This window comes from Acartia tonsa, chromosome 1 (genome assembly GCF_053477335.1).
Source record: "Acartia tonsa isolate MP-2025a chromosome 1, ASM5347733v1, whole genome shotgun sequence".
In the NCBI taxonomy this organism is placed as follows: Eukaryota; Metazoa; Arthropoda; class Copepoda; order Calanoida; family Acartiidae; genus Acartia; species Acartia tonsa.
In genome coordinates this window covers 56,245,469-56,269,613 of record NC_137260.1, presented here as the reverse complement: position 1 = coordinate 56,269,613, position 24,145 = coordinate 56,245,469, and the positions used below count along the sequence as shown (strand labels likewise).

Sequence of the window (24,145 nt, the reverse complement as noted above, 5' to 3'; positions counted from 1 at the left end):
TTGGGACATTTTCTGAATATAAAATATTGGATTTTATAATATATTTATTTATTTGATAGTATAAAATTTTATAATATAATAATATTAATCAAAGATAATGTGTGTAATTCTGTGTCCGCCAAGTTAACAAGAATGACAAAATCCATTTGTTCTGAAACAATTCTGAAATCAAACGTTTGTAGAACAAACACTTGTCGTGTGACAAAATATTATAAGCAGAATATTAATTTCAGGGTATACCAAAATTGTAAGTAACTTTAAAACATGATTATGTTTAAGGATATACTTACATTTTGGGACTTGATTATCGAGATGCTTTGCTTAAAATATTACACCTTGTTAAAATAATAGTTGTTAAAATAATCAAATAAATAAGATAATTATATGATACAAACAAATTTAGTCAAAAATAAAAAATAACAACATGTTTTAAATTGTCATACGGATTTTTGGTAACGATTATAGAGTTTCTACTCTTAAGTACTTACACCCCCTAGTTAAAGAATAGCCTCGCTTATAAAAAGCATATTTTAGAATAGTTGCAAATTACTACTCTTGATATTTTTTTGTTCATACTGTAAGTATGTGTGGGCGTGTGGTGTGTGTTTGTGTGTAAGTGCGCGTTTGTGTGTGTAAAAGTGTGTGCACCTAATAGAATGGCATTATTTAGAATAGGTGCAAATAAATAATCGGTTTTTAAATTGAGTTTCGGAGAGGTGCAATTTTTGGTGCAAGATACCTTGGGACATATTCTTTAAATACGGCCAAATATTTTCCAAGATTTCTTGATGGAGTATCTACTCTAAATAAAGGTACTATTTCTATTCTACTATAAATAACTAAACTAGTTTTAATCTTATAATTGTACATTCTATATCCGCGGAAAGCCGTTTATAATACGATACGAGAAATAACTATTCTCGTATTCATTCAAATTTGGTGGATAGGAACCGGTTCTCATCCATACGAAAAAACTATGTCTAGCATCGTATTATATCCGGCTTTCTACGAATATAAAAATGTACAATCATAAGATTAAAACCAGTTTCATTAGCCCGTGCCTTCGGCTCTTCGGGGCTAAAAAACTGGTTTTATTCTTATGATTGTACATTCTATATCCGCGGAAAGCCGTTTATAATACGATGAAAGAAATAACTATTCCAACACTCTTTAGAACTTCAACAACCTTAAAGTAATATACTTGAAATCGTGTTTTTTTTATGCGCATAATTTTGTAGTGACGCTACTCTATTACTCTCTTAGTATACCAGTCTATTCTTCCTCCCGTTTGTCTGTCTTTTTATCCGTCCTATAGAGTAAATATGATTTAATTAGCTGCTATTATAGTTAGACGGCCGATTTTTTTGTGTGAATCATCTTCCAACCAATGCCACGTCCGTTGATCTCTTTTTAATTTTTTTATGATGCGGAAATTTTGTATAATGTCCGTTTTTAATAAATTTTATAGAAGCTTACAAAGTACACACAATTATAAATGCCAATAAAATATTGTATTGTGTTATTTAAAGCAAAAGCTTCTCTGTAATAAATCTAATCGTCCTTGTCTTAAGTTAAGTTTCTAGAATTTGTATTCTGGTTTATGCTAGTAATGATTATAGCTAGAAATAAAGATAGGTAGATAGATATAGTATTTGCGGGAGAGAAAAAAAGAAAGAAAAAAATTTATAAGCAAGGATGATAATATCCATAAAAGTAAAGCTTATAATTAAACAGAATTGTAACATTTAGAAATAAAAAAAACGGAAGCAAAAAAGTGGTCATCCATGTAATTACAATCAAATTTTCATTAAATTTGAAAAAAATGAATTAAAAAATAAATAAATGTCAAAAAAAATAATTATTAGTAAAGAGATAATTAAAAGAACAAAAATTTGTTATGTTAGACGGACAGACATCCATAATTTTGATAATACTTTCTAAGAGAAATAGATATAAAATTAAAGAAAGCTAATATAAAAGAGAGAAATTAAGAGAATAAAAGATGATATAAAATGTCAGGTAGATGGCAGATTTTTTTTACTAACTTCCATTAACTTTGGATTTTGGAGGATTTACTTATTTTAATAATAATTTTCAATTGGAATAAAAATCATAAAAGCTTTGAATGTAGCCCTATCTATTACAGATTAGTCGTTGATTTTGTATATTTAAAAAGCAAGCTTTATCCTAATTATACAATGAGTGAAAAGGCTTTTATAAAAAATGACGTCATTCAATACAAATGACCAATTATAAGCCAATATACATTTATATTGACCAATGGTAAAATGTATACTGGCCTGTCATTGGTCATTTTTATTGTATGACGTACAAGTATCTTGAAATTATGCTAATTATCCTCAGCAACCTTAAAAAATTGGCTTTCAAAAAACTTCAGGGTATTCTCAAGATTCTTATTTTTTTTAAATATGGAATCAAACCATTCAAAGACTCAAGAACCAACCAATCAATTATGTACTTTGTTCATTAATTTGAATTAAGTTGAATACAAAATATCCTCTTATATCATTAATTTTGGAATATAGTGGTCTTGTTTTCAACAGAGTTTTAATATAAAAATCATAAAACAGAGATTTAGGGATAATAACTTGAATTTTTCAGATGTCTAAACCTAAAAGTAATAAGGTTTATTTTTGTCTGAAGCTTAAGATATATATTAGAGTAAAACACTAGAGAGAGAAGGGTTAAACAACTGTATATCCCCATCGCAACCGTCTTGTGCAACCTTCCTGTTTGGTCATTGAAAATCAACCAATGAAGTCGCTTATATTAACACAGCCAAGTAGCAGAAAATAATTTAGAAGCAGACGAAAGAGGTCTTTGAAAAATGAAGGGAGGTAGTTGTCTGTATATACAACATCTATACTATAGATCTGTTAGATATATGTAACTACTGAACTGATTGAGTTCTTCTTTTTAAGGAGGCTTTACATAGGTACCCGGAAGGTTTTGCTATTTGTCTGCCCGCTTTTGATCCCTCTAATACAGAGACCTTACCTGGGGGCGAGATGCTGTCTTGGGATTGAGTCCTCTCAGCAAACACCTTGGTCCATTCACCGCGTTCGGAACTGCGGCGTAATGCGTCCATGCGTCTGTAAAATACCTCCTGTAGGCAATATAATACAAGGCCTTAGATGCTAGGTCCACAGTTTTTCATAAATGTAGCTATATGAATATATGAACTTGATTGCCTCCCATTATTTTGAATCAGCAATCTGCTAATATAATTAGATAGATAAAGGCATTGGCACACCATCGTGATTGTCAAGGCACTATACCTGAACTGGCTAAATTTTTTACGTCCACGAGATCTTTATTTGCAACAAAGGCAATTCCTCCACCAGGACAGAGTTAAAGACAGATTTTTTATGAACAGATTTATTTATATCCGTTTATAATACAGTTTGACTATACAGTAATTCTATCAATCGAATCATTACTCCAATATAAAAAAAACTAAATCAACCAAGACAAAAACAAACAAACATATTTTCCTATTTCTATATCTCTGTTATAAAGAGAGATGAATTGTGTTTACATGTTTTCATCTTTAGTCTCTCCATGACAACTATTAATACTATTAATCAAAGGTATATTATTTATTCCAGTACACTGTAAACCATAGTGTATCTAACTATACAGGTACATAAGCATTGTAATATTTGTGCATCTAACTGTAAAGTTACATTACCAATGCACAGTATACCATAGTGTATCTAACTTATTAGCTTCATGTTTATTAACATTACCTAAACACAATAGACCGTTTTTATCTAACTTATTAATTACAGGTTAATTAGCATCACCACTACATAGTAATCTATCGTGTATCTAACTAATTAATTACAGGCCATTAGCGTTACGAATATACAGTAATCTATCGTGTATCTAACTAATTATATACAGATTCATTAGCATCCCCAATACACAGTAAACCTTAGTGTATCTAACTTATTAGCTACAGATTAATGAGTATTACCACTACACAATAGACCATTGTGTATCTAACTTTTCAATTATAGGTTTATTAGCTTTACCAATACACAGTGAATAATCGTGTATCTAACTGTAATAGTTAAATAATATTTCCAATTCTTTTTAAACTAGGATCACCAAATCCATAGTTTTTTTTAATTCTTTACCAAATTGCCTAAATACTGGATACTGTTTTAAGACTTGATTATATAGAAATGCTTCGCTAATAGCATTATATCTTGTTGTCCTGGGAATCATTATTCCAAAAATCCGATAAATAGGATAGCATATTGATCTTTTAAAGATCAATATGTTTGAAATGGTCCTACAGACTGCATGATAACGATTATAAATATGCTACGCTTTCTTCATTGTACATGTAACAGACAGTGGCGGGCGAAGCACTTTGTCTAGGTGGGGGCATTTTGAAGATTTTGTAAAATTTTGCCCCCCCCTAAATCAAAGTGCCCCGGGGGGGCACTTTGCTTTAGGGGGGGGCATTTTGATTATATATACTAATTTTAAATAAGGGCGTTTTAAGGGGTGGGATTATTTGATTATGGGCCTTCTAGTCCTTATCCCTTCTTTCCTATCCCTTCCCCCATCCCAATTTCCCATTTAAATCCCCCATCTCTTCCCCCCCCCATCTCTTCTCCCCCATCCCTTCTCCCCACCCTGCAATGACCGAAGGGAAGGGAGCTAGAAAGCATCTTCGAAAAAAAAGTACAGAAGATAATTTAAGTTTTAACCTTCCCCCCCCCCCCCACCACAAAATTTATGGGTGGAAGGAGATGTTATAAAATTTCAGCAGGAAGGATGAATAACCCCATTAAAAAAAAATTGGGGGGGGGGGAGATAAAAACACTCATTTGGAAATAATTTACCAAAAATTAACCTAATATGTAAAACTGGTTTTAAATATTTCTTTATTGTATGACAACAAGGATGACAACATCTTTAAGTAGCAAAGCACAGAAAAGCATTAATAAGAATACAGACAAGTAGATTTAAGAGCACCTGTTGAAATAAATATATATTTTAGGTAGAAAAAGTCACAAATCCTTTTTCCTGTATGTTGTGTGATGACAGTCAAAGTAAATTACATACTGGTTGCTGGAAACAGCGAGAATTTTTTTTTTTTAATATTATAATCCACAAAGAAATTTATCGTACCATAAAAACCAAAGATATAAAGAACTATGTAAAAAATAAAAAAAATTACTTGTCCTTTCATCTACAGATATATAAATCTCATAGAAATATGGAAAACTTTGGGGTATAGTCTCTTTTGTGGCAACGCCTCTTAAGGGGCATTTTGTCTCATTTTCATAGTAGCTTTCAATAGGTTATTCTAGGTTAAGTTATGTCAGGTGATTTCCCCACAGGGTTAGGCAATTGGCCCCACAGGAGCTATAAATAGGGGAAAAGCTACTGTGAAAATACGACAAAATGCACCTTAAGAGGCAATGTCAGAAAAGGGACTATACCCGAAATTTAAAAGATACAAAAATAGCCAAAAACGTCCTGAAAAGCAGTCCGACATCCATGAATTTTTAATAGTTAATTATACTCCATAATGATGGGAATGTTAACATTAAGTTTTAGACTTCTATCTTTAATTGCAGTTAAAAAAATCACATTTCCCCCTTAGCATTACGTACTGACAGCCATAGTAAATTATAGAGAAGCTAAAAAGTCATATCAACATATCCTACCCTCTTTAAATGGCACTTTAAAACTCTGTTAATTTTTTCATTAAGTGGTGTTTCCAAGGATTTATAAGGGCGGTGCGTGAAGCACACCTAAAAATATTTACTCCCCCTTTGAACTAAAATCAATTAAAGACAACAAGAGTGGCGTATTTTATCAAGTTAGGAATATAGAGTGTAGTTAGTTTTAAGGGTTTTTAATGAAAATTGCCATAAAAAAACATGTCTTTTTGTAAGGGTATGTACACAAAAAAAAATGATAAACTTATCCTAAAAATAATATGACATCATATATAGTTATTCATTTAGACAGACATACAGTGTTGAGAAAAAGGCTTAGATAAATATCAATGCTGTTTCTTTTTTATATAAAATAACTTTTTGATTAAATATTTGTTGTTTTTATAGTTTTTATAATGTTTTTATAGAAATAAAAACAAAATATACAATGTGATAAAAAGCAGAAACCATTTGGAAGTGCGCAAAGCGCAATTTTTTTTCTTCAAATATGCAGGGAGGGAGAGGTTTTTGGGCTATTTATTACACTAGTCCCCAATATTTCATATAAAATTTTCTTATTCGTTGGCTCAACAACTTTGGGGACTTTAATGGAATTTTGATTGGTTGGTTAATTAAGTCGAGTTTCCATACATTTCATCCACTAATTGTAATCTATATAAGGGGTAATTTTGTGTATCATCATTGGGGATGTACAACATTTCTTTGGTAAAAAGTTTATATTATACAAAATAAAATACTTCCTATTACCTGGTTTGTTATGTTCAGTGAAAAAAGATTATATCCTAATTTCTAAACTAATTAAAAAATTTGCTAAGGTTAAATGAATAGTAACTGTCTGTATGCGCCAAAAATTTTTTTTTTTGAGTATTTCTTGATCTTTTTTTTGGAATCTGGGATAGTTTTGCTTTTTGTAGGGTAGGGGGCAAAAAGGGGCATTTTTGTTGACCAGGGGGGGGCAAAATGGGGCATTTTTCAACATTTAGGGGGGGGGGCAGGGGGGGTGGTGGCTAGGGGGAGGCAGGGGGGGCGTTTTGGTCGCTAGGGGGGGCGATTGCCCAAAATGCCACCTTCGGTTCGCACGCCACTGGTAACAGAATCAAGATCAATAAGCCAAGTTTGATAGGCAAATTATTAACAAATAATAACAATCATACCGACCAAAAATATAAAAAGCTTTGCCATTAGAAAATATCATAACATTCATAGTATTTCGCAGAAGAAAATCTACACCAAAAAATTCAGATTATCATATCAATTCATTTCAAGAGAGAACAAGGATGAAAAATCCATAAATAGACAAATCAATGGCAAATTACTTACTTACGTGTTAAAAAAGTGTGGGTTGATCTTAAGTATTTATTACAAAAAAACTAACCTACAATTATATTATTTTAAATAAATCCGACATTCCGATTGAATAAAACCAGTGGATTAAACTTTGGTTGCTCCATACTTTTATATAGGGCAAAAATTGTCGTCAATCTATTTAGCTTGCTAACACGGAACTCATTTTTTGGTCAGTTCGTTCATCCAGAAGGAGAGGATTGTCAAATGGGGTGGATGGGGGAATCGTAATTTTAGCCCGCTACGTGTGTCACTTTATTAGAAACCATGAAAATCTGGTGTAAGATCCAAGTAATAATATATCCATTTATATTTTAATCATTATAGAAACAATTTCAAGGACTTGATTATAAAGATGATTGACATATTTTTCTAACGATTTTTTTGATAACGATTGTTGAGTTGCTACGCTATCAAACTCGTACCTTACTGTTACAGGAATCATCATGCTACGTTTAACATCGATATGACAATTCTAACATGTCTAAATCAACAACAAGAGCTATCAGTTACGGGCATACTTACCGACCCTATTAATAGAAAAGCTTCGCTTTATAAAAAAAGATCTGACAATGTTAAATTTTGTAAGGATTCTTCAAACACATACATTTTGATTATTTGTACTCAGTGAATTACTTAGCTCCGTCTCATATGTATTCAAATCAGAATCATAATCCAGCAAAAATTGATCCTACGTGAACTAGATATCAGTATTTCTCACTTCAGCAGTGCACCTGCTCTATAATTGTGGTTGTAATTTAGGATGTACAGCCTGCTACATCAACTTGCGGTGGAGAAGGGTTCGAAATGCGGTAAGCATTTTTTTTATTAGTATTAAACGTTTCCATATTATTTTAGATTAATAAATATATAGAAAATCTAGATTCTTAATTAATTAATTAGACCAATAAGAACATAGTTTAGAAACAATCTGGCCTCATCATTAATTAGAATGTGTACAGATTTTGGTGCGAAAGGGCAGTTATTTTATATATAATTAGTCAGCTAGTTATAGTTAATCTCCTAGGATAAGTATAACTTTCGGAAAATGAAATCGTCCTAAAATTTAAACAAAAATCTTCGTCTGCTAAAAATTCCCTTTTAAGTTGTACAAATTAATATTTCTGAGTAGTAAATCTATTGTTTAAGTGAATAGATATAGTCATATAATAATCTCGAGGTTCAATAAAGAAAATCAGCTGAAAGTCTATACCTGTTTATATCATAGTAATTCATTTAATTAAATTTCCAAGCAAACGCAGATAAGCCGCAGTTAATTTGCGGCTTATCTGCGGCTTAAAAGTTCTGTTTCCGAAATTTTTCAATAATTTTTTAAATAAAGAACTTACATATATCTTATTGGAATTTGTAATGGCAAAAAATAATTTTTTAAATAATAAGTTTTATCAATGAAATATTTATATACCATGGGATTTTAAAATCTATTATTGCTACTTATTGATATATTTTTTCTTGATATACTACATAATAATCACTAATATATCAGCTAGAATTTTCCAGAAGAACTTTATCCGTGCTTCTTATGTGATTAAGACTATATCATTTGAAGTGAAGCTTCTCTATAATTCAAATATTAAAGTTTCCACAATTTGATTCTCAATGATGCGGTTAAATAGTTGTAAGCAAACAATAGCTTATTTAAAGCGGATGCGAATTGTTGAAAATATTTTCAAGACAAAGCCCAAATTGTGTCAAAATTTTGTCAAAAAAGATCCATGTGACCTAAAAAAAAAATCAGGGAGATGAGAGGAGAAGTGGAAAAGAAAACCCCTAAAACAGAGATGGATAATCCCTCATTTTTATGGCGTCACATGGGTGATTTTTGACACAATTTGGGCATTGTCATTTTTTTTAAAAATGTGGTATATAGCTGCGGATTATTCAATTACTGGCGGCTGCATCTGTTTTTAATCAACCTTGCGGATTAGGATAGTTTAAATATTGGACAGCTTTGGTGTTCGATTCTTGATTTATTTTGACTATAACTTTAAATTCAGCTTAACTTTCAAATTATATTTGGTTTCATGCTTTTTTTGTCATACAATCATTCTTGCTTATATAGGATTATTATTATTATTAAGTTCTTGATAACATTACAAAACTAACATTTTATAAAAGCAAAAATATCTATAATTATCAATCCTTATATAAAGGAAAAGTAAACAAGGACGAAACTGTTGATTAGTATCTTATCAAGAGCATAGAGATTCATTTTTTAAAGGGGTAGTTGCACGAAATGCATTTAAATTTGATTTTAATGAACTGTATTTTTTTTATTTTCTACCATGAAGTTTAAAAAATATTAAGACTTGAAAATCGTATTCTTGTGATATATGCATTTTTTTAGCTGTTTTTTTCTCACAAAATGACGACTAATTTAGAGATGTATAATTGTAATACAAAATTATAAATGTTTGATGGTATACTTGTAACTTATGCTTGAAATCATTTTCTAAAATGCACTTCAAGCAACTATCCCTTTAATTAGGTTAACATCATGTTGTAGAAAAAGAAACAATCCAAAACTCGCAGTCTTACTAATTGAACTGAATTTTTTTTTATGATTATCCAGAGATTTTTAAAAATAAGACAATGGGCGATAATGATAGAAAAATTTAGCCACAACTAGTCTGGAACTAATCACTCAAAAGAATAAAAAAAAATACCATAAGTTGAAGACGAAGGAAGTCCCTCAATGGCGTCATAAAAATAAGGGATGAGGAGAGGAGGAGTAGGAACGAAAACCCCTAAAAAAGAGATGAATAATCCCTAGTTTTTTGACGTAATATGCTGATTTTTTGAGGGACTTTCTTCGACTTCACTAAGTTTCTAAGCTAACGAATAAGATAACGTGGTTATAAAACTTTGGGTACTTTTTGATGTCCCTCAATCCTAATAATTCTCAAACTATTTAGGAACCCAGAAAGAATTTGAGATGACCGCCACTCAATTCATCAACATATGGAACCATTTTGACACTGACGGTAAGTCTGACATTTTTTCGTTCAGGATTTCAGAAACCGCTGGACCGAAAGGGTTTTCCTCAAAGAACGGAGTTTTATTTAGTCAATCTCATTTTTTATTTCTAAGACTTTAACTTAAGCTTAAAGGAAATTATGTGTTTTTTTTTTCATTTATGAAATTTTTTGTAGAAAATATAAAATAGAAGGCGTACCAAAATAGTAAAAGTGCCAAACCTATTAAAAAGTTTGACTATACATGATTTTGTTAGAATTTTGAAACTTAAGTGTATTTAACAAATTCTGACAATTTCGTCCTTTTGCTGGTATCATGAAAAAAGATTTTCCCCCCATATTTTTTATATGCATAGTCTACATAAACTACAAGTTTTGATAGAATTCATTTTCGCACCCTGTACTGAATATCAATATTAGAACTTTTGGTACTTTCCCTCAAAAAGCATGCGAGCAAAGAATCTACTCCCATTATTTTTCTTTAAGAAAATTTATAAATTGAGGGGGGGGGGGCTCTCTTTATTTCTAACCCATAAATGGGGCTGAAACCTATACATGCGGTGCCCTAGCCCTATAGTCTATTAGGTATTCAAAATAACCTAACCTACCTAACCTAAACTTTCAACTTATTTGAAAATAAGGTGGAAGTCGGGTTTCGGTGCTCGACTCGGCACTTTCAGGAAAACCCCGCCAAACTTTTAGATTTTGTGCAATTGATATTATTCACACTTTTTATACTTTTTACCAAAAAAAGTTTTGAATAATTCCAGCAGTAATTGAATTTACCAAGTTTTTATTTCTTTATATGTATAGTTGTATACATAAACGTATTATAGTATACTCAAGTGTCTTTATAGATCTTAATTTTTTGGTAAAAATTTTGCATAAGGATCTCGCAGCGCAAGAAAATACGCGAAAAAGACTGACGTTTTTTCCTAGTCCTTTGCTTAATGAGTATTGACCTGGATATTCAAAATTATTTTAGTAAACATGTTCTCAAATTTCCCATTTCTATATTTAATTAAGATTAAGATTTTTAGAGTTTTTCAATCACTATTTACTCCCCCCCCCCAAACAAATAAAACTTAAGTAATATTTTATTCATTTATAACTAAAACTGTTTTATATATATGTATTAAATATATTGCCAAAAACTTGAACAAAGCTATGAATAATTTTATTATTATAAAAACATTTTATGCAAAAAGTTGCATAAAAGAATTTTGTTTAAAGTTTCAAAATAGGAAAACAAAAAATTAAACTCTGTGAAATAACTGAATTTAAATATTGATAGCGTCTAATGTAAATTAACGATTTAAAAAGATTAAAGAATTTCCAGGGTTGCAATAAAGATAAGGATTGTTATTTATTGCATCGTATTATAGACAGCCTTCCGCGGATATTAAAAAGAAGAATAACAAAACTGGTATTGATTTTATGATTTTTATTTTAATATACTTGGAAAATTTCTGTATGATGCTTTACATGATTTTTCAGTATGGCCGAGAACTGGTTCTAATAAAGCGGATATTAATCAGTTTCGAACATTTTTATTTCAAACGAAAATTTTATTTATGACGGTCAACTCCAATCCACTCTGAGAGGCTAGAGGCTCATCCTTTATATTAAAAGAAACATAAATTTCGTAGAATGCATAAAATATGTTTTGATAATAAAACAAGATTGTTAAATAAAAAGACATATTTATGGCAATAATTCAAATGCTTTGACATTATTCAATATTTTACTACAACAAGATAAGGTTGGCACAGGATTTATTAGCATTATATGCTTTATGTATACATTTTTATATTCGTAACATCTCCATAAACCTATCTGACAACCTGAATGGAAATTTTACTAACACATTGCCAAGGCCCTCTGGTTTATTTTCGAAATCTTCACGTTCCTGCGGATATTTCTATAAACAAAACATGATATCCAAAATATACATTTTAAATTCCATAAACCGTAAACGTTAAAGATTTAAATTATTTTCAAATGATCTAAATATTCTGTCCATAAACATCAAATGTTTTTGATATACAAAATACACTTTTGGACGAAGGATATATATGTAGAATGAGGGAAGCTAAGCTTTGTGTAACATGGTTTTCGTTTGATATAACAATAAACTGCGCTAGTGTTAAAAAAACACAGAGCTCAAGAGTAGGAATATTTTTCGATTAGTTACATTTAATCCTTGTAAACCTTCTATGTTCCTTTCTGTACATTTTTGTTTTTAACTTTCGGATCATGGAAAGAAACAAAGTAGTGGGTTTCGTCGTATTTTAACAGTTGCTTTGGATTTTATTTTAGGTTAGGTAATGTAAATGTTAATGATTGCCCTTCAGAGTTAAAAAATTGGTCCCACAGGGTTAAAGCCTCCCATAGGGACTAGATACAGGAAAGTTACTGTGAAAATAATACAAAAAATGCTTCTTTGTTTTCTTTCCATGATCCAAACTTTCTTGTTAATAATCACAAATACCTTATTGAAAGTAAATGATTTTAGGTAATGGTTACATTGAAGATGAAGAATTGGACGATTTTCTGTTTGAATACATTGGAGTTGTCCTCCCTGATATTCAACATCTGGTAAGTAGAGTTGGCCTCCCTGATATTCAACATCTGGTAAGTAGAGTTGGCCTCCCTGATATTCAACATCTGGTAAGTAGAGTTGGCCTCCCTGATATTCAACATCTGGTAAGTAGAGTTGGCCTCCCTGATATTCAACATCTGGTAAGTAGAGTTGACCTCCCTGATATTCAACATCTGGTAAGTAGAGTTGGCCTCCCTGATATTCAACATCTGGTAAGTAGAGTTGGCCTCCCTGATATTCAACATCTGGTAAGTAGAGTTGGCCTCCCTGATATTCAACATCTGGTAAGTAGAGTTGGCCTCCCTGATATTCAAAACCGCCAAATTTCCTTTTGGCGCGACGTCACATGGTTTGAAAAGAATTTAAATATTTAAGGCAATTATTACCAGTTGACAATTTTTTGAGGGAGAAAAGGGTTGAGGGGTAAAATCTTAAGATTCCCTTATTGCACTACATTCAAATTGCACTCCTATCCAAAATATTTTTTTGAGGGGGGGGGGGGAGGCAAAATAAAAAGCTTGGACATCATTGATCATGGTGTTAAAAATAAATATTCTGTAAGGTGTAATAATTATATGTATTTTAGCTAAATGATACGGACATGTTGACAATCAAAGAACATTTTCTCAACACATTTGATGAAAACGGAGATGGTAAAATTGACATCAAGGAGGTAATAAGCAAAGAAAAAATTTAATCATCCCCCCTTCTTTTAATAGGACAGCTATTATTTCTACTTGACTTAGACTTGTAGGAAGTTGATTATCATATAAGAAATATTAGATCTGCCATGTAAGATATTTTAATAAACCATATTTGTATCTGTCTGTGTGAGGTTGTCTACGACAATGTTTTAGAGGGAAGTTAACTATAGAAACTTGGTTCAGAAAATTATTTTTTTTAAATCTGAAGAAAATTTGGGACCATATAACCCTGATTAAAAAACAAACATGAAAAACCCATATAATTTAAAATTTATTTAGAATAAGGAAGATTGGATTATCAATTCAACTAAGCACTTTGAGGGAAAAGAAAAAAAATATGCTGCCTGTCCGCAACCAATTTACAATATCTTATTTTAGTTGGGTCAGCTGTTACCTGTGGAGGAAAACTTCTTACTCTTGTTCAGATTCGACAATCCTCTTGACTCCAGCGTAGAGTTTATGAAGGTAGATAACCCGTGGCATTGCTCTTAGGGAGGTGTCTGGTGCTAGTCTGGTTCACACCGCTTCATACTAAAGTCTATAAATTTGTTACTTACAACTGCTATGTCTGACATGTGAGAGTATGGTGGCAATGCCTTGGTTCATAAACAGGCACAAATCATTATCATGCAAAGAAGGACTCCACACAAAGGTCGTGCAATCAAAGGGTTAGTTTTCTGTTGTCTGTTGCATAACCTAATACAATTTCGTGTTTGAGTATCGTATCGTATTTAACTAGGCAAGTTAAGGTTATGAAGGTAGGTCATACTCATACCTTTAATCTTCAGATTTCAATAGTAATTTCCATATGTTTTCCAGCCTAAGACTAGAAATTGTGGATAGCAAATCTCTGTACATGCTCCTAGCTTTGATAATTTTGGACCTTTTTTCTATAATTCTTATTTTCTTTTTTCCTTCTTGTTGTGAAAAGGTTTTGTAGCCTAATTCATAATCTAGGAATACAGAGATAGTTCAAAAGAAAATAAAAACAAACTCCTCAAACAAAGTGTATTTTATCTGATAAACAGGCATAAGAACATCCAAAAGTAGCGAAGTGACCTAATGATTTATCTGTCAACAAATATTTTCTTTCAAAGGGTGGTTCAAAATATCAAAGGAAAGAATTGGGGTGTAAATTGATTTATGTCTGATTGTCCTATCCCTCCCCCTGGAGAATAGGTAAGTAAAGGTGAGGAAACTTTCAACTCAATAGAATCTTGATTACTTGTCCCATAGTGATTACACACACAAACATACACACACACAAACTCACGCAAAACACACACACACAAACTCACACACAAACACAACCACACACACACAAACACGCATACACACACAAACTCACACTTACACACACAAACTCACACACACACACACATAAACTCACACACACACAAAACTGATTACTCCAAAATACCAAGGATTGAGGGGACATTGTGCTGCTTATTACACTAATGCCCAGAGTTTTATAATAACATATTCTTATTCGTTGGGGCAACAACTTTGAGGACTTCATTTAAATTATGATTGATTGGTTCATCACGTTGAGTGTCCAAACGTTTCAACAAATAATTATAATCTACAGAAGGGGTTATTTTGTGTATCATTATTAGAGATGTATATCAATTTATCTGTCATTGTCTTATCCCTTTAGACACCTGTTAAAATACAAAGAAAAACCTACTCTGAAAAGTACACTTACACAAAGTTACATAAAAGCTAATAATATAACATTGATTCTTTTTTCATAGGAGAATCTTCACTTAAATTTAGAAGCATATCTCAAATATGGTGATACATAGATAGTTGATAAAGTAGAGTTTATCTAAGATATTCTGCAGCCCAGTAGCTCCCCTTTGAGCATATCATTAGAACAGATTGATATTGGAATTATAGATAAGATTTTCTACTAGAATTTGATAACAATATTCTGAGGAAAAAATAGAAAAAAGAGTTTTTTTTTCAGGGGATGAAAAAGTACATGATAATAATCTTAACATAACTTGTGTGTATACACTGTACTTTTACATTTTTAGATGTAAATGACAAAAAAATAAAAACACATTAGTTGACCAGCGAAAAAAAAGTACAGCCAAATTAGATATACATAATTGAACTTATCAAGATAAAGGTTTCGTGTTTTTATTTTAAGTTAATTCTATTTATATGTTACTTCTATTTATGAATGTAAAAATGATCTTTTTGTTTTAATTAAGGACATGTTTTCTAATTTATTTTAACTCGTACATTTCTCTGTCCTATCTTTTTTCTGTATCGAACGAAGCTACACTATCTGTTTATCCGTCCGTAACGTTATTGGGAAAATATGATTTTCTCCACTGCTATTCAAGATAAACTTTTGATTTTATTTTTAAATATACTTCTTTACAAAAGATCATAGAAAGAAAACGAAGTAGCGGTTTTCGTCCTTTTTTTCACAGTAGCTTCTATCCTATTTCTAGCCCCTGATGGGGACTCTAACCCTGCGGGTCCAATTTCCGTACCCTGCGGGGCAATGATTATTGTTTATCAAATCCAACCTAACCTAAAATAACCCTATCAAAAGCAATTGTGAAAATACGACGAAACCCGCTACTTCGTTTTCTTTCCATGATGCAATGTCTTGTACGAAGGTTTTGTGATTTTCTTAAATTCTTTATATTTTAATATGTTTTTCAACCTATTTTAAAAAAATTACACTATTCTAAGACATGAAGATATATTTCGATTTTAGCAATCATTTTCAATTCATTTTGTCTCTTGTAGAAGTGAATCAAGCAATATTAGCTTGGTCTTTTACTTTCTGTTTAATTCTTTCCCTCCCTCTTTTATTAACACCTGCCATATGCTCTCAATTACTTTGTCTGTTTGGCAACCAATGATTTTTTTTATGCTTTGCTATGGATGTTTTATTGATGTTGTCATCCTTAATTATGTCTTACATAACCTTTGGCCTTGAAATCTACAAAATTTAAGGTTTTTCTTTTATTCTTATTCAATTCTCTTTAGTTAACTTATCAAACAGCTAATTTTGAATATCTTCATCTCCTAATTTTTTATAGATCTGGAATGCGTATGACAAGGATGGAAGCGGATATCTTGAAGCAAATGAACTCAAGGTTTTAATTTTAATTATGAATATTTTTTAAAAAAGTTTTTGTTGCTTTCCATAAGCTAGCAAAACCCAGAAAACACTTTCAACAGCTATAAATCTATCATAATCATAACATTTAAAATTAGTAACTACTGCTGCTTCATAACGAAATCAGAGAAAAGGGAATGTGATTCTGAGTTCTGACAATTTTGCGGTAATTTCAATTGGAATTAATTGTCAGAATAGCAGCCCCTGAACGACATATATTTGAAAGAAAAAATCTTCATTGTCAATCGCATCTCTTAATAAAGTGAATCAAGCAAATTTAACTTATCATCGGATAAAGAACACTGAACCCATAGAAGTTAAATTACAGAGTTCAAATTTAATTGTCTGGTTGTCAAATTTGTTTCTTTACACTATGAAACTTTTTTATTGGGTCCTCCAAAACAATGAACTCTTTGGAAAGTTTGTCTGTTTGTGTGTGTTAGTGTGCCCTTTTTTTGTGTAATGCTTTTTAGTGTGTTGTGTATCCTACTCTTACGTTTGTAATTTTGTACACAAACATACATATCGTTTTTTCATTTAAAAAAGGCATAAGTTTTCATAAAAAAAAATATTCTGATTATTTTTCTAGAATTTTCTGCGAGATTTATTGAAAGTTGCTCGAAAGTCTCACGAGGTTTCAGAGGACCAACTCATTGAGTACACAGATGTTATGGTAATACATTTTTTATCTATAATATAGAGTAGTAACGTTGTTTTGTCTGAAGCTTAAGATCTCAGTAACTAATGAGCCGATTGAGTTATAAATTTCAAAGAAGCTTCATATAGGTCTCGGGATGGTATAAGGCTATTCTTTTTTTTAAATTTAAGTCTTAGGATGGTTTTAGGCTTTTTTTCTGCCATCCCTACCCCAAAAATACAGAGCCCCTAGATACTAGGGGCGCAGCAGCTAGTCTTCCTATAAAGTGTTTTCAGGCTGGGGACCAAATTATAATTTAATTTTGATCTCCTTTTCAATATTTTCAAGCTACTAGTGTATATTTGAGCAAATTTGTTTTTTACTTTGTATTAGTATCTCTTATAGTATCTGATATAAAGGGGTTAAAATAACAAACAGCTAGGGTCCCAATGCCTGAAACTGGAACCTTATCTGGAGCCCTAGGACGCCTAAGGGGGTAGATGGTGTTTATCTCCCACCCTTCCCCAGACAAAAAAACTTGGACGTCTATGCTGGAACCGTGAGGCTCAGTCTCTATATCTCTAGAACTTGCCTCTATACATACTTTGAAATAAATTCTAAATCTACTTGCAATAAATATTCCTGTTATCCACAAAAATTGAGTTTTTACCAAGGACACGGCAGATGCAAATTTTTAAGACGGTTAGCTACCGCTATGGTCGGAAAGAATAAGGGCGGCTACACATAAAATCTAAATGATAAATGTAGATAAGTTTAGGATTTATTTTTCTCGTATTCATTCGAATCAAGTGGATAGGAACCGGTTCTCATCCATATGAAAAAAACTATGTCTAGCATCGTATTATATCCAGCTTTCTAGGAATATAAAATGTACAATCATAAGTTTAAAATCAGGTTTTTTTAACTCGTGCCTTCGGCACCTCGGGGCTAAAAACTACATTCTATATCCGCGGAAAGCTGTTTATAATACGATGCGAGAAATAACTATTACTGGTTGGCTAACTTTGGACTTACTTATGTATATAGATTTTACAAACATTGTTAGCTTCAGATCATAACTATGGCTGCCGAGCCCATATTTTACCTTTAAACTAAATTACATACCTATTTGAAGAAATATACATTTTCACAGGGATAAATAGATATCACAATGTATAGGATGTTAAATTTGTATTCGTAACTGGACAAAGTGTTTCAAAAATCAGCCATGTGACGTCATAAAAATGAAGGACTATCCATCTCTTTTTCAAAATTTACCCCTACCCTGGGGGTGCCGTAGGCACCCCCAACCATTTAGGAGGGGGTATTTACCCCCCCAAACAATTTTGGGGGGGTAAATACCCCCCCAAAATAAAAAATCTATAATAAAAAAAAAGTTTTTGCGCGCTTCGCGCGCATTTTTAATACTATATATTTAATAAAATTTAAATTACCCCCCCCAAAAATTTTACCCCGGGGGTAAATTTTGGGGGGGGTAAACTAAATTTACCCCTGCCAACAGATTTCAGGGGGGGTAATTACCCCCCCCCCAAGCAAATTTTACCCCCGGGGTAAAAATTTTGGGGGGGGTAAAAAAAATTTGCGGCGCGCTTCGCGCGCCATTTTACCCCCCCCAAACACGAATTACCCCCCCCCTAAAAAAATTTTACCCCCCTCAAAATAAAAAGCTTGGACGCCCCTGTCCTCAACCTCCCTGAAATAAATACATTTTTCAAGTAGCAACATTCACTTTTTCTCCACGGATGGAATGGATCTTAGTAAAAAAATGAAAATAGTTTTTCTTTTTTTTTACTTTTATTATGCTATTAAAGTCATCGATGAAAAAATACAGCACGGGACTTTCCCTAAAAAAAACATATAGAGCTTTGAACCACCACAACCGTTGGAAATTATCTTTAAAAGTACCTTTTTTACTGGCAGAAAAGCCAGAGGCAAAATAGTTTTTATGAGTGCTACATACCCTTCCCTCACTGATATTCTCCATTTGCTAAACCTACAAAGTAGATGAAATCTAAACATTTCAGTATCAATAACATGAATGGGTTATTTCATATTAGAATAGTTATTTATCGCATCGTATTATTGACTGCTTTCCGCGGATATTAAAATGAAAAATTATGAGATTGAAAACAGTTTTGTCAGCCCCGAGGGGCCCTAGGCCCAGGCTAACAAAACTGGTATTAATTTTATGATTATTATTTTAATTTCCGTGGAATAATAATATGCCATACATGATTTTTTACTATGGCTGAGAACTGGTTCTAATCCAGCAGATATTGATCGGTTTTTAAAGCCATACTGAAAAGCCAATAAACTTAGGAATACCTATCTATGCTAGTCAAATACAAAATGTCAATTTTTAATTCTTTATCAGCCTATTACATTAATTTCATTAGCTTCTCCATACTAGTAAATAAAAAATTATACATTAACAGTAATAAAAATTTCTTTAATACTGTTTTTTTCGGACAATACCCTATAGCATTGAGTACCTTGTATATAATTTACTTGCCCTGTCGGTCTATCGGTCATTCTCTAAAAGACCAATACATTTTTTATTCGTGATTTTATATCTTTTAATGATTATGTGCTCTGTAACTCACTTAGGGTTCGTTTGTCTTTCACAATTAATTGTGCTTCGCTACTTATAGATTTTTTCATCCTTGTTTTCTAAGTAATAAATAAAAATATTATTCTTTTACAGTAGTTTGTTGATAATTTAGTTTGCAATATAGAAATCCAGAAAAATTATAGAAAAGTTATCCCAATACTCTATATTCCATTCGTGTACCTTACTATTGTAAATTCTATTAAATGTAAATACATATTTTGTACTTGATAAAGAGTAGAAATGATTTTATATCTTAGATATGTTGCTGTGCAAAATGCATAACATAATATCAGAAATATAGGGATAAGACAATAGAAAATAAACAATTGTCTATGATGACCTCTAGGGGGCTTGGTGTCGCTTCGGCTTCTATAACTCTCCACGCACTTTGAAACATACTCTACGTATTGATTGCGGTGTAAAGCGCCCATTTGCAATATAGACAACCAACCCATTGTCTTAGAAGTCCAAACTGTGCATGATAATGAGTTACGCCTGTTTTGGGCTAAGGCATTCTCCCGTACTCTTTATGTCACGAGCTTGACATATCAGCAATAGGAACCATTTTTAAAGTCTTTAGTTATAACTTATCACCTCCCCAGCAACGATCGAAAGCACTACGTGTTGGGCTACGGTCGCAGGTTTTACAATTGCTTATGCCATGGAGAACAAGTGTCAAATTATTTAAATATTTATTTCTATTTAGCTTGGATTATTTGATGAAAACGGAGATGGGAAGCTACAACTATCTGAAATGTCAAGGTATATCTTTTTTCTTTAGTTTGCTTTCTAGGGAAGTATCAAAGAAATAAAGTGCCTAGCGAGTACAGAAAACTCTCCCTCCCCCCTTAATTGTGAAATGAATTGATTTTTCTTTTTGCCTAATCCCTGTAAAGGGTCTTAACACTGCGGGGCCTATTTTTGCGCTGCCCTAAGACAGCTGGGCTACCCTGAACCCGATAAACCAAGCTTAAGGTAAAACCAGAAAAAAAATCCTTTTGTCAAAATAAGGGATGAGGTGGGGTATTCTGTGCATTCGACTGGGAAAGTAAAAAATATTTTACCCTTAAACCTATTTTTGATTAATCATTTTTGCATGAACTAAAGTAATCAACGGTTCAGTTAAAACTAAACTGTTCCATTTCTATCATAAGCTATAATTTGAAAATTTTACTATTTAGATTGATTCCAGTAAAAGAAAACTTCCTCACAAGACAGATTTTCAAGGTAAAAGTTAGTTTATTAGAATCCACAGAGACGTCCATGCTTTTTATTTTGATGGGGGTATAATTAGGGGTATCAAAGCTTTGAGGGGGGATAATCTATTGTATCTGATACAATTTTAAAGGGGTAAAACTTTGAGGAAGTTTTACATTTCTTGAACCGCACCCTTTGACGTGTACGGTTCCCCAAACTGTAAGAGGAATAAATTGTCAACTATGGTTTAATAGAACTTATCCACTGAAACGTGAATATAATATGCTTCTCCAGGGATGGGGTTTTAAAAAATGCCGCGTTTTTTCGACATTTTTTAGACATTGATTGATTGAACGAAGACGATGGAATTTCAACACAGAGTATACAACTTAAGAATTCCAAATTTCCAAATTATTAATTTAGCCATTTGTATAATGTCTAATACAACTTAAATCCATTTTTGCTGCATATTTATTAATGCATCTTTTTAGATCTGTGTATTAGACATTATACAAATGGCTAAAATAATAATTTTAAAATTTTGAATTCTTAAGTTGTATACTCTGTTAAAAACCTTATTTGATCTTGAAGATCAATGCCCTGTACGATTTTAACAGAGTATACAACTTGTATATTCTATCTAGTCAATCAATCAATCAAGAAACGCGGCATTCATCTTTCAAAAACCCATCTCTGAGGACGTTCAAGCATATTTTTTTAGGAGGGAGGGGGGTATTCAAGGTAAGAGGGGGTTAAAAATTGGGCAAAAAAAGATTTTGGGTTGCCTATGACACAATTTTGGGGTAAATATTTTAATGAGCACATCACTCATTACCACTCATTAAATAATGGCTATTTATATTCATTTCTTTATAAGAATTTATTAAATTCTGAATCAGTATCAAGGGTAAATAAATCATAGTTATATCTAAAAAAAATTTATTTTGGAAAAATAATTAATTTTTTTCTCGTATTCATTTGAATCCGGTGGATAGGAACCGGTTCTCATCCATACGAAAAAACTATGTCTAGCATCGTATTATATCCAGCTTTCTACGAATATAAAAATGTACAATCATAAGATTAAAACCAGTTTTTTAGCCGGTGCCTTCGGCACCACGGGGCTACAAAAACTAGTTTTAATCTCATAATTGTACATTCTATATCCGCGGAAAGCCGTTTATAATACGATGAAAGAAATAACTATTCTAGGGCCCAAATTCAGTGACAAAAGAAGATGTTGAGAATATATTTTATCTCTATGATATGGCAAGTATTCAACAAATATTTATATCGTACATATTGAAATGTGTAGCGCAGCAATAAAAGGCTTAATTTTTTTTTAAAAGTTTCATTTTTACTCAAAAAATGCATGAAAGTGAAAGTGATTTAAACGTATTAAATGACTTTTCTAGTGCCTTACCAAAAAACAGACAGGTAAAGTAAGAAAATAATTAGGGATTTTGTTTTATTAATCGGATCAAGTCAAGCTGAGTATGCCAATAGTCTTTTTTTGGTTCACGCTACTTGACTTGGGGGAATATTGGCATACTCTACTTGACTAGGGGGAAAATTGGCACACGCTGCTTTACTTGGCGTAATATAGGCATACTCTGCTTTACTTGTCAAGATATGCTTTTTCTTAAATTTTAAAATAATTTATGTATATATACTAGCGGCTCCACCCACGACCACCCCCCCATGAATGTCTATACGGGCATTTGAGGGAAGGAGAGAGCTGAAAATCTCCTTTACATTTAGGTTGTAAATCGAAAAACTATTGTAACAAAATCATGGTATTTTAAAGGACCAATAAGAAGCTTCATTGAAAAAGGAACCATATCAGTCCATCGATTAGTGAGATCTTTTATTTTTAAATTTTGGAAAATATGTTAAATTCATCTTTTTTTATTTTTTTTGTCATGCTGCTTTGTTTGATAAACTATTGGCATACTATGCTTTACTTGATGAAATATTGGCATACTATGTTTTACTTGGGGGAATATTGGCACGCTCTATTTTACTTGTTGCCATTGGCACACTCAGCTTGACTTGATCCTATTAATCTTCTTTACTCCATTTCCTCAGGGAGGGAGGCGACATTGGGCTGTTTGTTACACTAGTCCCCAAAGTTTTACAATATAAGTGGTTACAATTCGTTGGCTCAACAACTTTGGAGACTTTGAATTTTGATTGGTTGGTTAATTAAGATGAGCATCCAAACGTTTAATACACTAATTGTAATCTACAGAAGGGGTAATTTTGATAATCATCATTGGGGATGTACATCAATTTATCTGCCATTGTCTTATCCCTATAGATCCTTGCCTGAAAAAATAATCAAGATAGTTGTGTGTCTGGGAAATATATGACCTGTAACAAAAAATTCATGACAAATGGTTAAAGGATGACCCACACAAATACACACCCACACACACACATACACACACACTAACACATACACATATGTATATGCACAGTATAAATATATTTATAATGATACATTGTAGTCAATGAAAGTCTTACTTGTATAATAACATATTATTAATCTATAGGAAATATAAGAAAAGAAAATATTTAACAATATATTCATGACAAATGACCAAACAAACACACTGTCACACATGCTGTGATAGAATAAGGACCAACTACTAGTATATCAAGATGACTTTTATAGGCTAAACTGAAATAAATATTTTATAGGCTTTACTGTATTATATAATCACAATAATTCTACTTTAGAATATCAATACAACATTTATTAGCCCCACTGTAATATAATATTGTATATTATGGTAATATATCCACCCTAGAGTATAAATACGACTCTCACAAGCCCCACTGTAATATATATATTGTATGGGATGGTAATATATCCACTCTAGAGTATCAATATGACTCTCATAAGCCCCACTGTAATATATATATTGTATAGGATGGTAATATATCTACTCTAGAGTATCAATACGACTCTCATAAGCCCCTCTGTAATATATACAGTATGACCCTCGAAAAAGTATTTTTAAGCATCTGCAGCCCTTATTTCTCAATGAATTATTAAAAAATGCATATGTCCTTGTTCTCCATAGTATTCCACGTAAGTAGATATAAAAATATTTTTTTTACCTCCATTAACACCGGAGATTTTTAGAGCTAAAGTTT

General features: G+C 31.9%; 2 protein-coding genes across 2 annotated transcripts in view; one reads left to right on the top strand and one right to left on the bottom strand.

Moving 5' to 3' along the window:
• The window catches only part of Dbp45A (putative ATP-dependent RNA helicase Dbp45A), a 184,145-nt gene extending 167,976 nt beyond the window's left edge, over positions 1-16,169 (bottom strand). Inside the window, exon 1 of the mRNA XM_080166979.1 lies at positions 16,135-16,169. The gene's annotated coding sequence lies outside the window, so the exon portion shown is untranslated. The remainder of the gene's footprint in view (positions 1-16,134) is intronic.
• Positions 7,703-22,309, top strand: LOC145328120 (calbindin-32-like). Its single transcript, XM_080171700.1, has 10 exons — positions 7,703-7,882; positions 10,007-10,075; positions 12,582-12,664; positions 13,255-13,341; positions 13,751-13,837; positions 16,438-16,494; positions 17,107-17,190; positions 20,493-20,548; positions 20,968-21,013; positions 22,196-22,309. Exons 1-10 carry the CDS (start codon positions 7,834-7,836, stop codon positions 22,307-22,309), a joined length of 732 nt encoding a protein of 243 aa, XP_080027826.1. The 5' UTR covers positions 7,703-7,833.
• The last annotated feature ends 1,836 nt before the right edge of the window (positions 22,310-24,145 follow it).

What these genes read in the sequence shown, in the direction of transcription:
- LOC145328120 (XM_080171700.1), top strand. Translation starts at nt 7,834, where the DNA reads ATGTACAGCCTGCTACATCAACTTGCGGTGGAGAAGGGTTCGAAATGC. An exon ending in GGAGAAGGGTTCGAAATGCG is followed by an intron (nt 7,883 to 10,006) that starts GTAAGCATTTTT and finishes CAAACTATTTAG; the next exon opens with GAACCCAGAAAGAATTTGAG. An exon ending in GTAAAATTGACATCAAGGAG is followed by an intron (nt 13,342 to 13,750) that starts GTAATAAGCAAA and finishes ATCTTATTTTAG; the next exon opens with TTGGGTCAGCTGTTACCTGT.